The 14,048-nt window shown below is 42.1% G+C and overlaps 1 protein-coding gene and 1 long non-coding RNA gene across 3 annotated transcripts in view; one reads left to right on the top strand and one right to left on the bottom strand.

Moving 5' to 3' along the window:
* Bbg (PDZ domain-containing protein big bang) overlaps nt 1–8,372 on the bottom strand; it is a 45,110-nt gene extending 36,738 nt beyond the window's left edge. The window contains exons 1-2 of one of the 2 annotated variants that reach the window (XM_077413619.1): nt 5,726–8,372; nt 602–1,021 (exon numbers count right to left, since the gene is read on the bottom strand). In XM_077413619.1, the coding sequence (XP_077269745.1) occupies nt 602–1,021; nt 5,726–5,728 (423 nt within the window). In that variant the 5' untranslated portion in view covers nt 5,729–8,372. The remainder of the gene's footprint in view (nt 1–601; nt 1,022–5,725) is intronic. The other variant, XM_077413621.1, reaches the window with a different exon arrangement.
* Nucleotides 8,373–8,479: 107 nt separating this feature from the next.
* On the top strand, nt 8,480–9,841 carry LOC143901366 (uncharacterized). Its single transcript, XR_013258064.1, has 2 exons — nt 8,480–9,033; nt 9,125–9,841. It is a non-coding gene; the product is annotated as an uncharacterized LOC143901366 (long non-coding RNA).
* Nucleotides 9,842–14,048: the final 4,207 nt, after the last annotated feature.

Genomic DNA, 14,048 nt, shown 5'->3' with positions numbered 1-14,048 from the left:
TAACGACGCGCGAAAGATTTCACGTGCCGTCAAGACTGAATGAAATCATACATGTTCATGAATGTTACTTTCTTGAAACTATCGTGCGCATTACAGCACAAAATATCATGTCAGCGAAAGCAGAAATGTTATTAAACTCGTGTTAACGCACGGGAAACGAAATCAAGAAAGCAATTATCACTCGCGTGCATTTTTTTCTCGAGAAAATCTAAAATCTAAAGAAAATCTTAACCCTAGCTTATAACAACGTAATTTTCTCGTTTGCTCATAATAAGTTCAGTTTAAACTAAAATCACTTTTTTCACTTGATATTTTATCGCAAACATCTCATTCAGACTCTGTATTTCCAATTCCTACGTTACACACAATAAGCTTAAAATATTAATTAAAATAAAAATGATATTATCACAAACATCTTATTTCAGGCTCTATATTTCCAATTCCTACATTACAAGCTTAAAATATTAATTAGAATGAAAATGACAATGCGACAAAGTCGAGCGGTCTCACGGACCGGAGTGTGGCGAATTAAAGATTCAAAAATAAGTGTGGCTAGCCAGAGGTATGCAGAATTCTTAGCATTTCGGAGTATCGTCATTACCTCGTCTCCCTCGCCTAAGGTGCCCCACGAACATTTCGCTCTGCTGGCTGGACTTTGCTCCGCGCAGCTCTGCACGAACAGTCTTCTGACTCTCTCGGCGGTCTTGTTACCGCCTTCGAATTTGAGTCCGAAGCCCAAACGTTCCCCGGGCAATCTGAAAACCTCGACTTCTTCCTCGAGATGCCCCTCCATACCGTTCGACGCGCTCTTGCTCGCCGCCGCAGACGATTGTTCATCGTCTTTCTTCCGATTGCCGATCGACAGGACGGTGACGAAATTTTCCGACGTCGGCTGACTGCCGACGCTGACCACCGTCACAAAGTCCTCCGTTGTGCCCTTGGCGACGTCCATTTTTCGGATTGATCTTAATTCATGGCAAGTTCGTTGATCTTTACGCTCCACTGGAATACTGGCCACTCCCTGAAAATAAATCAAATCATTGTTGGACAATTCTGTGATAGTCTGTGGCGTAATCGGGAGACAGGTTCTTATCGGGGCGTAAACCTGTTCAGAATCGTAAAGAATTATTTATGACATGTCTCGGAGCAGAAATCAACAAAACGCTCCGCACCCCAATCGACCATCATTCGCAGATCGCGACAAAGCCGGAAATTTGAGCGTTTGTCTATGAAAATTTGTAATGTTTCTCGTCGCTGCCAGATGGTTATTTTCTAATCCCGTCCATTTACTCGTAATGCGGAATCAGTGAACACAGACGCCGCGCTGCCGGTAGACGAACCGTGTCACATAGTGCCACGAGGATCTCGCGAACGATCATTAAGCGATCTTGACTGCATACCGGTGTAGTCGCGTGACGCGTGACCAACTTAATATGGAACTTTCATGTTCTCGTCGTACCTGCTCGTTTTACCGATTACGCTATTACACATAGATAGCGGCGGGACGAATTATAAACAAACAAAGCACGTGTCGATATAAATTACATTCGGACGCGAGACATTTGTGTCTATACTCGGTGAAGCGCTAACTGTAACTCGTATTCTGTTATACTTGAGATTTGTTTCGTCACGATTGACCTCCGCTCGAGTGGAATTTTATTCCACCGTTTTTCGACGACGAGCGCTCCGAAAATTACATCTGCATCAACGTTATGCGATTAGTGATGGCCGTTCGAGTGTCTCTCTTTCATTCTCTCCTTCTTGCAGGTTTTCATCGCAATTCAATCGCCCTAAAGTTTTATATTACTTTGAATATTTAAAGACAGGAATTCTTGGAAATCTCGAATGGCTTCGATCGAATATGTTTTTTTTATTGCTTACTTTCATCGCACTATTAGATACCTCGAGCGTCGGCAAATTACAAAGATAAATTTTCCATGTCGCGAACTTTTCGCGACGCGGCTCCCCGGTTGTCATAAACATTCCTCCGAGCCGTGGAGACTCTCCAAGACATTCCGACTAATAAATCTTCCTTCTTATTTTTCCCTCGCGGGCAGGTGAACAACGCGCACCGCCTCCATCCGTTTTCACCCATCAGCATCTCGATAATTTAACGATACGTATACCGTCCGTCGTCGTGAAAGTATGTCCGCTTCCACTCGAAGGCATCGTGCACAGCCCCCCCTCCCCCCCGTCGCCAGTATCACCTCTGATCTCGGCAGAATGTGAGAAGTAGAAAGTAGATTGACCCCCGGGGTCACTGTCGAGCAGTCAGCTGATCGCGAAGGTTCCGACGACGATCGCCAAATGCATTCTAGATTCGATTCTATTTTTTTTTGCATATTAAGGTAAATGTACCAATGCCTGGACACGTACCTGTGTCTGGACATTTTTATCATTTTAGTCCTTTAATAAAAATATTTTTCTTGTATTGTAGTTTTATCTTTGTTTATTTTAATTCGCGTTATACTTATTTATATAAACTAAGATGATAAAGGTGTCCAGACATAGGTCTCAACTCGGGGAGAAATTTTGATCGGTTTTCCCGCAGCAACTTAACATTTTGGTTAGTGCCCCTTAAGTGAAAATTATCTTTGCTCAACTGAATATCGACAGAACTAATTGAGAGAATTGATTAGTATAACTTAAAAATGTACTAATATAACTTAAAAATCTTTGAAACAGCTATAAGAATAGCTAATTACGATTTTTAGTTACGCAGGGTTTATTATAGGGTTACAAATAATTTGATTACTAATCGTGGGCCCCAAAAGTGGGTTGCTTAACCGTCTTTTTTTCCCAGAGAAGTGTCCCGGCATTGGTACATTTACCTTATGTCTCTCATTATTATTTTTTTTCAAACAGTAGAATTCACGTCCTGATATAATCGCATGACATTTAACAGCGCGGATGTCGAACACACAATTATCCATTACTGATAAAACGTTATTGCATATATACAGTAACAGTATTTGCATTCAAAGAATTCAAGATCCTCATTAATTGATTATATACGAGATCTGCAAAGGAATTTTCTACGCCAGTGATTCAAACTAATCGAGTGCATCGGCAATATGATATTCTCCGTGTCGCGTGCAACTCCAGAATTAATTTTCTTGTCGGAAGCGCGAACGTGATTTGCTTTTATGAAATATTTGTTCATTGATCTTGTACCTGCAAATGCGCGCAGCGACCGTGGAAGAACCACCGCGGGCGTCGACATACATACGCTTCACATCTTTCATCGATTATTATACAGGTGATCTACGGTAAATTTTTCGCTATATTACGTGCGCGTCAAATAAGATGCGTATTTGATCATTTGAACATTTTCACTTGACGCCAAAACGGAATAGACGACGATCGTTAAATCGGTGTCGAAAATCTCAAGACAGATGGAGCATAAAAATCTCGTCGTGACCAGAGTCCAGGGGAGATCCAGGGAGCTCGTACAAGTGCGTGTAACGGAATTCGTAGCCGCAGGCCGATCACCACATTCTCGATATGCCGCGTTGGTTCTCGAACGAGCGTGGGCACACCGAAACCTCGTAAAAATATACGCGAAGCTGAACCAACCGCGATTCCCGAACACGTATACGTTCGAGGACGAATCAGGCTTCGCAGTTACGTCGATTTAATCCTTTGCTCTATACTTGGAATACTTGAACGTATTCCAACTAGCTCCCCCCCCCCCCTCGATATTCGGATAATTTCGGAGAATTCTACGAGAGATGGGCGGAATGAATCGCGCTTTCCTCGTTTAATTAATACATTGCGTTTGCTCGCGTGGGAAAGGGTTTTTGCATGTAACTGTAACCGTTACGGCTACCCGGCAGGTCTCGTACGATGGATCGGATGCAAATGTAAAACCAACTGTGATAGACGAGATTAATATGTCGTACAAATTTGAACCGCGCTCGCGTGCAACGTCGACGCGTCGGCCGCATCGTACTAATACCCGAATGGAATAATTGAGGTAATTAGGCGCGAGGAGAAGGCACGAAGCCGAATGTTCTAATCTTCTAACGAATACAAATTGGTACGTCTATGAAGCCACTGAAATCCATCGGATGGCCATCAATGTTATTCCACGACTGCTATACCTATACGCGCGGAAATGCCTGCGCGCGCTCGGGCTAAATGGGATTGTTGTACGAGAGCCTTCGGAATTCCGCGTTTTCCCAGCCATAAATGCCGTAATGCGCCGCGTTATGCAACGACTGTGGCGCTCGCCGACACGCTTCGTGGATTTTGTGACAACGTGTTCCATTCATTATTTAAACCTCGTCGACAATTCCAGCTGTTCGGGAAAAACGGTATTTCGATCTCGAGACGACGCGAAAAATACAACACTGTCGATTTGTGTGTTACTGTAACACGCGTGTGGGAAGACGTGTGTTTACGAGAGCCGACGGTTTAATTGTGAGAAAAAAATGCGCGATCGCTGGATAATTAAGCGATATCTTATTGTATACGGGAACGTTTTGCACTGATTTTCGCGATGTGTTCGATAAATATTTTAACGACGTCGTCGACGCCATCTCGTAAAAATATCTTTGGTGCGAGAAAATTAATAATTTGACATGAAATTATATTATTTTTAATATCTTCTTTCGTGTTCATTATCCGTAAGAAATGGTAATTGCCTCTTGCCTTGGTGTTGAAACACTAACTTCCCTTCCCGCGTACTTCGATCGGTAGATAATCACGTTCAGCGCATGCATAACAATTTCTTTTTTTTTGCAACGAACGCTTCCTACCTGAAACGTAGCATATGCACTATGCACGTGCTAAAACTTTCACGGGATTGGGAATAATTATTTATGAATAAGGGAATACTTCGCCGGTAGAAAATCACGAGAGTGTCATTGTATTTAACTTTATATCATATTTATACACCGAGGAAAAAAATATAAAAAATATTTAAAACGAGATATTTTTATTTAAATTAAGTAAAAATATCTAATTCCAAGATATGTGTATTATATTTAAGTAAATAAGCTGTTAGGAGTCACCTAACGAATATTTTTTTGGATCTAAATATTTTTTTCTCAGTGTAGTAAACTTATATTTGAAATTGGTTTCACGAGAGATAGCTTCTCAATTAATCAAAATTTGGAACCGATCTCTTATTTATCAGTTTGGCAAAAAAGCAATAAGATAGCGCTATTTTTATCTAAATATTCTTTAACTAATTTGGAATTTGCTATTCTTGAAGGAAGTCGGTAAAGGTAAAACTGTTGAAGATGTTTGTGTAATATCTCCTATGACGCGTACGGAAGCCATACAATGTAATGCATATAGAATATTACTAAACGGATTAAACGAACATTCCTTTGATACCGAATAGCGTGCGCTATATATATATATAAATTTTGGACAGTATTTAATAGAATATATGATTTCAAAATCTGTCAAAACTGATAAATTGCAAAACGTATCGTGAACGTAGAATTATTACGAACGTGACATTAAAGAACGTTTGACGTTTAAATAATATGTACTGTACCGTTCTGAGTGTCCCTCTGGATTTTGCCTGGCTATCGTTTTATATTTCACTCGTGTCTGTTTTTTTCGCAACGCATCGCATTTTCTTCAAAGTGCAGTTAGCACCGCTAACAAGCCGCACATGAGAATGAACAGAAAGCAATATCCTTGAGATCGCGACGATCTCTTCTCCCATTTCTTCGCAATTTTTCAGATGAGTATCAACCCGGATACGTACCATTCATGAGCATTGCTAAATCCTTCCGATCGTTGGCCACGGTCCGTGTAACACTCCGTGCAGATCGATCTCGAATCCACTTGATTTTTTTTTTTATCCCTCCGCCCACAGTTGAGAGATACGCGCGTTTCTTTTTTTTTCCCCCAGTAAAATTCTCTCGAATATTCGTACTGTTCAGACTATACAGATTCTATCGGAAATGCGGATGTCCAATGGACGCGATAGACACCGCTATCTCGCCGCGTCGCACACGTCGCCGCGCTGCACCGATCCGATCGAGCGATACACCGAAGTTAATCGGAGTCGGCCGGTGGGTTCCGCTCGGTACCCGGTGAACAAACGTGTCCGTGCGACGCTGCGGCGATGCTCGTGAGCGGAATCACGTGACGGGAACACGAAAAATCGATGGTTCGACGTGCATTCGGGACACCGCACCGTGCCGGACTGATGAGCCGCTCGGTAGGCCGACTTGACTTTCTTCCACGCCGCAGCCGCGCCGCGGGTTGCCCCTTTGATTACGAACGCCGTTTCCCTCTTCTTCTCTCGTTCGCTCCGTGCACCGCGCTACTCGTCGTTCTCCGTCTCACCCACCGGACTCCCGTCCATCCCGCTCTCGCTCGCGCACATTCCCTTCTCTCGCTCTCGTTTCCTCCCGCACCCGGCTCTTTCTCCCCGTTAGGTCGCCAATCTCCTTTACACTGGCAGCAGCGACCGTTCTTCCATCCTCTCGCTTCGGGTGTACCACTCCTTTCCTTCAGCAATGTTGTCGAAGCAATCCTACGAGATTCTCCACCGGCGTCCTATATTATCCGCGAGAGATTTTTAACGAGAAGATTAAGCTAAAAGGAATCGTTGGTGGTCGGGGAAATTCCATCTCCTTCCGACTGCGAACCACGCGACAATATATAATCTTCGACTCGATATCTTTTATCTCTGCTCATCTCATTTGTCTGTTATATGCGAATTTTAACGTAGAAACGACATTTCGAGGACGCGTTTTTATTCGACTGATAAACTCTCTCGTGCCCTCATCCCGGCTTGCACGTGTAATTTACCTCGCTTCGGCAACATCGACGTCGGGCGGCTTCGATTCCACACGAGATTCCGCGCGGTGCACAACGTCCCATATTATCCGCAGACTTTCCATAACGATTAGCCCAGGAGAAAAGTGCCGGCGGCAGCGAGCTCCTCTCTCGATACGCCTTCTCTCCGTATCGCGTATATTATACTTTTCCTATATACTTCGTCATGGAATCGTCTTTCTTCAGCCTGGACACGTTAGCAGACGCGCTGACGGTTCCCTCGAGACGCGACTAATAAATCTCGTCTCCCGCGTGCGTTTCGCCCGTATATGAGAACGTATGTAAATCTACTCTTCTCCAGTTTAATACGAGTTCTTACGTCCTCATTTGTATTCCGTTAAAGATTTCCATGAACTCTCAGAGTAAATGTCAGGAGTTGCCGACTCCTTCCGGAAAATTACAAGCCTCGCGATATTAGATCGTAACTGGAAAATATTTCACCGATGCATGCTTTAGGAAACCTATTTCTAACAAGTTACTAACGCCGTTTATAACTCTATTAGTAACAAATTATTAAAATTTAAAAAGTGAATACGTTTTTTTAACAATCTGTGCCCGTATGTCCACTTTGCACTTGAATTTTGATTCACATCGGTTTTTGGAACAATAACCGGTTATAAGATATAGAGATGCGGACAGCCGCTTCCGCGGCCGTTCGATCGCGAAGAGAGAGCTAACAGGAAAAGAAAGAAGGCTACTCCAGTTACGTCAGTACGTATTTGAGCGCGATATATCGTGCAAGCGGTAATCGCGCCCATAAACGCCTCCAACATACCGCACGGACCATCGCTCCGCGGGAAACGATAACGACCGGCTTTGATTCCCATGTACTTTTGCTGTAAATATAACGTAGCGGGCTCTCTCGCAGCAACGAGACGTTACGATAGTATAGTCTCGAGCGAGGTGCACCTTGTGCAAAAATACCGGCACGCACCTTATATACGTGACTCGTTGCTGATTTCGCGCGGTCGAGCGTTTGAGCGAAAGTTGCATTTGTACGATTCTAAAATGAAATTGCAGACGATATTGTATTGCCTGCGATGCATATATACGATGACGCGACACCGAAGTCACGTGAGAATTAACGCTAGAGAGAGCAGGAAAAAAAATTTATTCCGGTTACGTCAAAATGACGCGTTTCTCACCGATACTGCACCTCCGTGGGTATAATCTCGTCAAATTCGCCGGACATGCGGTAATGCCTTGCTTCGCGAAACCGCAGAACTCGGGTAACGGAGAAGTAGAACGAGTGAATCTGTCAGACGCGGCGGGAGTCATTGAATGCCATCCTCTTTCCCACCGTCAGCGTACCCCGCGCCGATAATTCGCCGTGCTAAAAGTACTTTCGCTCGTAGGATCGTGCAAGCGCCACAAATATGCGGGCGTGAAGGCAGTAAGTATGCCGCCAATTTGCTAGTGTAGCACACGATGCATGTACGCCATATACTGCGGGATAGAACCAGATTTGAGAGGAGGAAGAAAACGCTGGCCACAGTTGACGTGAAACGTGCAACGTCTCTTACTTAGGGCCGGTTGTTCCAACCTGTTTGTAAACTAACTAATAGTTGAATCATATATATGTCTTTGTTTTTCCTTCGAATTAGACAAAGATAGACATATGAGCTAACTATTATATAGTTAGCTTACCAACGGTTGGGGCAACCGGCCCTTTTATTTTAACGTGAAAAAATTGCTGTTAACAAAATACGCCTTCTCAATGTTATATCTTACTATTTGGCGCACGCTAATCACATTTTCAATGATCTGTAAAATCGTTGAGATCTCGATGGGATCTATCTCGATAGATCATATCGTTCACGCATATAGAAATTCCGGATATGCTTCCTCACGAAATTGTGCAGCGAAACGATCTGTGGGCGGGCCGCGATCGCGAAAGCCGGAATGAGAGGAACCAAGTGAAGCTAAGGAGATTCCTGCCAGTCAACGATTCGTCGAACGTGGAGTAACGGCTGCAAGCCTGCTGTGGCACGTTTTAACGGTATATTTCCATCGCGCGGAGATCTGGGTTGCTGGAACGAGCGCCGCCGTTGCAAACACGTATACGTTTTGGTTTCTCGCGCCGACAATAAAATTACAGCCTAGAACGGCGTTTTTCTTTAGTTTCTATGCACCGAGCGTGAACAGCTGAACATCGCACCGGCTAGAAAATCCTTTACGCCAGTTTCTGTTCAGCTTAACAGAAATAAGCTCCAATATTATTCACAGGTGAGAGGTCTCTAACGTTCAGAAACATCTTAAATGTTTTTAGTTGCAATAATAAGTTATTTTAAGAAATTTATTTATTATTTTTTAAAAGGCTGTTTTAGCAAAAGGAGCATCTGTCCGGAATTCCTGGGGCTTTATTGACGGAACAGCGCGAGCAATATGTAGAATCCATCTGTGAATCAACAAGAATATTATTCTATCAAGTATTAATCTGTACTATGTCCAGGTGGTATAATAGTTAGTCTTCATGGACTATATTCTGATAGACAACATGATGCAGATATGTCTATAAATGTAGCTGATTTAATATTGTGGCATATACGGTCAATAATATGTTAAATTTTCTTTGCGGGCATATTTAGAGACTCGCTTTTATACCTATACTCAATTAGAAAGGTGTGCGTCATATCCAGATACTAATTTTGTCTTGTATGGAGATTTTGCTTATCCTATCCTCGAACTATCGCTTAGACTATACACGAGTAAAGTATTGACTCCCGAGCACTAGATCTTTGCCCTAAAAATGAGCTCTGCAAGGCAAGCGATCAAATGGGGTTTTAGTAAAATAATAATGCAATTTGCATTCCTTGATTCAAGAAAAATCAGAAACTTTTGCTTCAAGATATAGTTTCAATGTATAAAAAACAGCAACAATTCTGGCAAATTGTCACACATACTTGTACAGTAGCCAAACTGCTCTCAATATTTTAATATTGGTCCACCTATACTAAAATAATACTTTCTTTGATGTTTATTTATATAATTGTGTATTATGTAATAAAATGACAGACAAACAGTTTTTTTTTCTCTGAAGAACAAAACACTGCTGTCATCGTCAACTAAACTTCCTGCTATCATGGCCAGACTGGCTATTCGTAACTTAACGAAAGATTTTAAATTTGAATTTGTAATTTACAAAGCGATACAAACAATAAGATAATAATTAACTTCTTTACAAGTTATATAGTGTTTTTAAGACTGTATCATTTTGAGTGTATATTTCGTAGTTTACGTAAAATAAACACTATTTTTTTTTAATACGATTTGTTTTTATACAATTTCTTAAAAGGTGCTTAAAAATTATTTGGATATTATTTTGAGCTACTTTGAAATTTAACATATTGTTACGTTGTAATAGAAGAGAAACGGTGAAATTCATATATGATGCAACGAAAAAGACTGCCTGCTCTACAAATAAGGGAAACGCTAATGAGCAGTCTCGTGACCGCAAAATCGCAACGCACGGCAACATGCGTTCACGCACGAGCGCGTGAAATCGGCGTAATAGAAAATCGGCGGCTTTGATCGGGCGGTGCATGGTCGCGAGCGTGTCAAATTCGGTCGTTTAACGGCCAACGACCATGATGATCGCAATTCTACCGGGAAAACTATTCGACGGAGCCGCAGATCGGCGACGTCGTTCTCGTAACGAGGGACGCGACGAGCCGTGCGTATATACACGAAGGCGGTAATCGGCGCGAACAACGGTGCAACGAGGTCGCGTGCCAAGAATTTCGTCCGATAACTTTTCGCCGACAGAAGTACCTGAGAAAGCGCATCATCGTCGTGCCACGAAACGAACGGCCGGCCGGTAGAAAGAATTACAAGAGCGAAGTCCTAAGCGGAGACTGGTTCGTCTACTTTTTTTCCGCTACCTGTGTGATTCCAATCGGCAACGATACTAATCCATTCCTCGAGAAATATCCTTCATCGGTATCTATGAAAAGACAAATGTATGTCAAAAATTTCACAACGACGTGAGATCGAGAAGAGTATTTACATCTTAATGGAGAGATCGCAAATCCCGCAGGCTTGGAGCGAATGTCAGACTTTACTGTGCCCGTTCTGCAGCGCGTGTATGTCTCCCTGCGGAAGAAACGCCGGCAGAAACCGCGGATTTCACCGCGGGTCCCTCGCGTGCGGTACATCTTTTCTCGCGCAGCACTTCGTGCATCGGGTAAACGAAGGAGAGGCTTACCGGAGACCTGGACTTTCGTGAAAGCGAATGTTTTTTTCGCGATAGTGGCAACGGAAAGAAAGAAGGAGAGAGAAAGGGGTAAAAGGACCAGCGATCGCCTCCGGCCTGCCGCGGCGAGGCAGGCAGGCGATGCGGCAGGTGACTTTATACGCTCGCCTGCAGGTATAGTGAACGATTCGCGCGAAAGAGGACAACGCTCTCGGCGTGTCTGGCCATTCCGAATCGTACCACTTCGGCGGACCTAGACAACGACGACGACGACATTTCGGTTAATAGGTCGCCGTACTTCTTTTGTACTTCTACTGTTTCGAGCCCGTATGTAATCGCGCGTTACATATTCGCGGAAGCGTAGACGAGTTATATCGCCCGACACTTGTCCCGACTTGTATATAACGTATACATCTTTTGCACGCTTGGATTAACTGTAATCGCGTGCGATAATATTATTCTTTCGATTTTGTAGAAATTTTTCCCCGTTTGTTTTTGCTCGCGATATAGACCGAGCGAGGTCGCGAAAGGCCGAGAAAAGAGGGCAACGATCTCAAGAGCCGCTTCCTTAGAATCGTGCCACTTCGGACGCGCCGCGTAATTACGATCGACGTCGATTAGCGGTTAATAGGCCGGCATCTTAATCGTTCGACTCGCGCGTAACTAGACCGCCTGGTCTTAATTATTTATGTAACAGCAATGAAACGTAAAAGAAACGCCGGTAACGGTTCGATGCTGCATTAATTGCATGTATACGTTATGTAATTAGCGATGGATAGAGCAAAAATTATTATTCAATATCGAGAAAAATATTTGTTTTGCTAAAACTCGTAACTAGAACTAGTAATATAAAAAAAAGTAATGAAGCAAAAGGATGAATAGAATATCAATACCGTTGCACTTGGAATTTCTTGAAAGATGCGCATAATGGCAAATTTTGTATTTTTTATCCATGAAAATGATCGTTCGGAATATTACTTCTTACGATCCTTATACGCACACCGGTCCATCGGCGCAAAGAAAGTTTCAACGACGTTGATCGTCGGAATAAAACGCTCCTTCCGATCGGTCGCATCAAAAGTTCGCTGAGCTGAACGAATTCGAGCGAGATCGAGTAATTAGAGAGGCAGCCTATAATTTTCGTGAGAGAGAAAGACATGAAAGTTGCCCGGAGTGAAATCTCCATCCCGCTGAATTTTCGACAACCTCGTTATCGAGGGTTAACAACCCTGAGATTTCACGAGGCGCCGAGGCGCGCGGTATAAAAATATACGCGAGAGGGTGGGAAGGGGAAAAAGCGTGAGACGCCGAGTCGCCCACGGGCGCCGGACCATACTTGTTCCTCTCTCTTGAGTCGTCGCCGAGAGCGTGACGACGAAGCAGAAGGAGACGGGAAGAACGAGATGCTCCGAGGAACAGGTAGTAACGGTACCGCAGCTTCAAACCGTCTTGTTTTATCTCGCATATACATATATACCCCGGCCGTTGAAATAAGTAATTAATATTTTGTCTCGTCGATATATGGGGAATATTCGACGTCTATCTCGCGCTCTTCGCGCAATATATGTTCTGAAAGAATTAATATAATCACAATTTATACACATATGTACACGGAAAAAATGATTACTAACAGCATTAACTAATAACAGTTTAATATTGAAAATAATCTTGTTAATTAAATAAAAAGTATTACAACAGTATTAATATTAATATTAATATTAATACTGTTATTTAATTAATTATAAAAACAATATTAATGCAACAAATAACACTTTATTAAAACAAAAGCATGACGGTACGTATTTGTTCCATTAATATTGTTATTGAATTAACAAGATTTTTAATTAGATTGTTGTTGGTTAATGCTGTTAATAAATCTTTTTTTTCGTGTATATATGTATAGCGGAGACCGGGGCGAAGTCGTTACTGTTTTTTCGATGCCGATTTTTAACAACAAAACAAATAATTTTAGTAAAATGTATTGTAGTACTAATAGACATTAAGTACTAATAGAAAACGACAAAGGTGCAAAAATTGAAATGCCAAAATTGCGGGGGCGGAGTCGTCACTCCATTCTCAGACTGAATTTTAAATGAAAATTCATAATTCCGATCATGAAAAATGATAGGATACATTTTATTAATTATTTTTGAATAGAAAAATAGAAACATTAATTAAAAACACGATGGCGAAAAATAATTACAAGAAAAGCGCACACACTTATGTGCCCTACGGTCGCACGAAATGCACTGTTTCTCGTCAGCTCTATTCTGTCATCTCTGAGCATACGCAGCACATATTATCCAAGTCCTCGCCGGAATCCGACAACTGCTGCTTCTTTGACTTTGATTTTTGCTCGAAGCTTCCATGATATGGCTTGGTGACGACTTCGCCCCGGACACAGATTTTAAGTTTGATCGCTCATGAAATATTAGAAATCAACGAAAATAAAAAAATTTCACTGGATTCGTGTTTAGCATGCAAGCATGCATTACTCTTCAGAATCGCTTATCTCGAGCTTCGGAGAGAAAATAATATTTAAAATCTTTAAAGTTTTCGATGCGCAACAAATTTTGCTTTTGATCTCCGAAAACACATTTGCCTTAATGAAAATCATAACATGGCGTATAATTTCACTAAACTCCTTTGGTCACATGGGCACCATAAGTAGTGCCTACAATATTAATGGCGAGTTCACACAACATATAGATTTCGAGATAATTGTAGTGACGACTCCCGCGACCTGGTCTTCCTTATATTAACAATTAATAAGTGTACATATGCACTTAAGAGCGTTCCTGAAGTCCAGCAAGTAACATGAGATTTCTACTTGTTAGTCTAATTATCGTCTTTCTCTATTGGTATAATACTTCTTGAGTTAGGAAACCCAATATTAATAATTTATTGATAAGAAACACATCGTTCTGCAATACATAGGAAATATATATTTATATATATTTCTTCAATCCTTTTAATTGTAATCCATTTTAATTGCTTAGCTTGTAAGAATAGCATATAAATGAATTAATTTATATTTACGATCACGAAG

This window comes from Temnothorax americanus, unplaced genomic scaffold, assembly GCF_048541705.1.
Source record: "Temnothorax americanus isolate GAGA-0224 unplaced genomic scaffold, ASM4854170v1 Scaffold33, whole genome shotgun sequence".
In the NCBI taxonomy this organism is placed as follows: Eukaryota; Metazoa; Arthropoda; class Insecta; order Hymenoptera; family Formicidae; genus Temnothorax; species Temnothorax americanus.
Note: the sequence above shows the minus strand (reverse complement) of the source record. Positions and strands in the feature narration are given on the sequence as shown.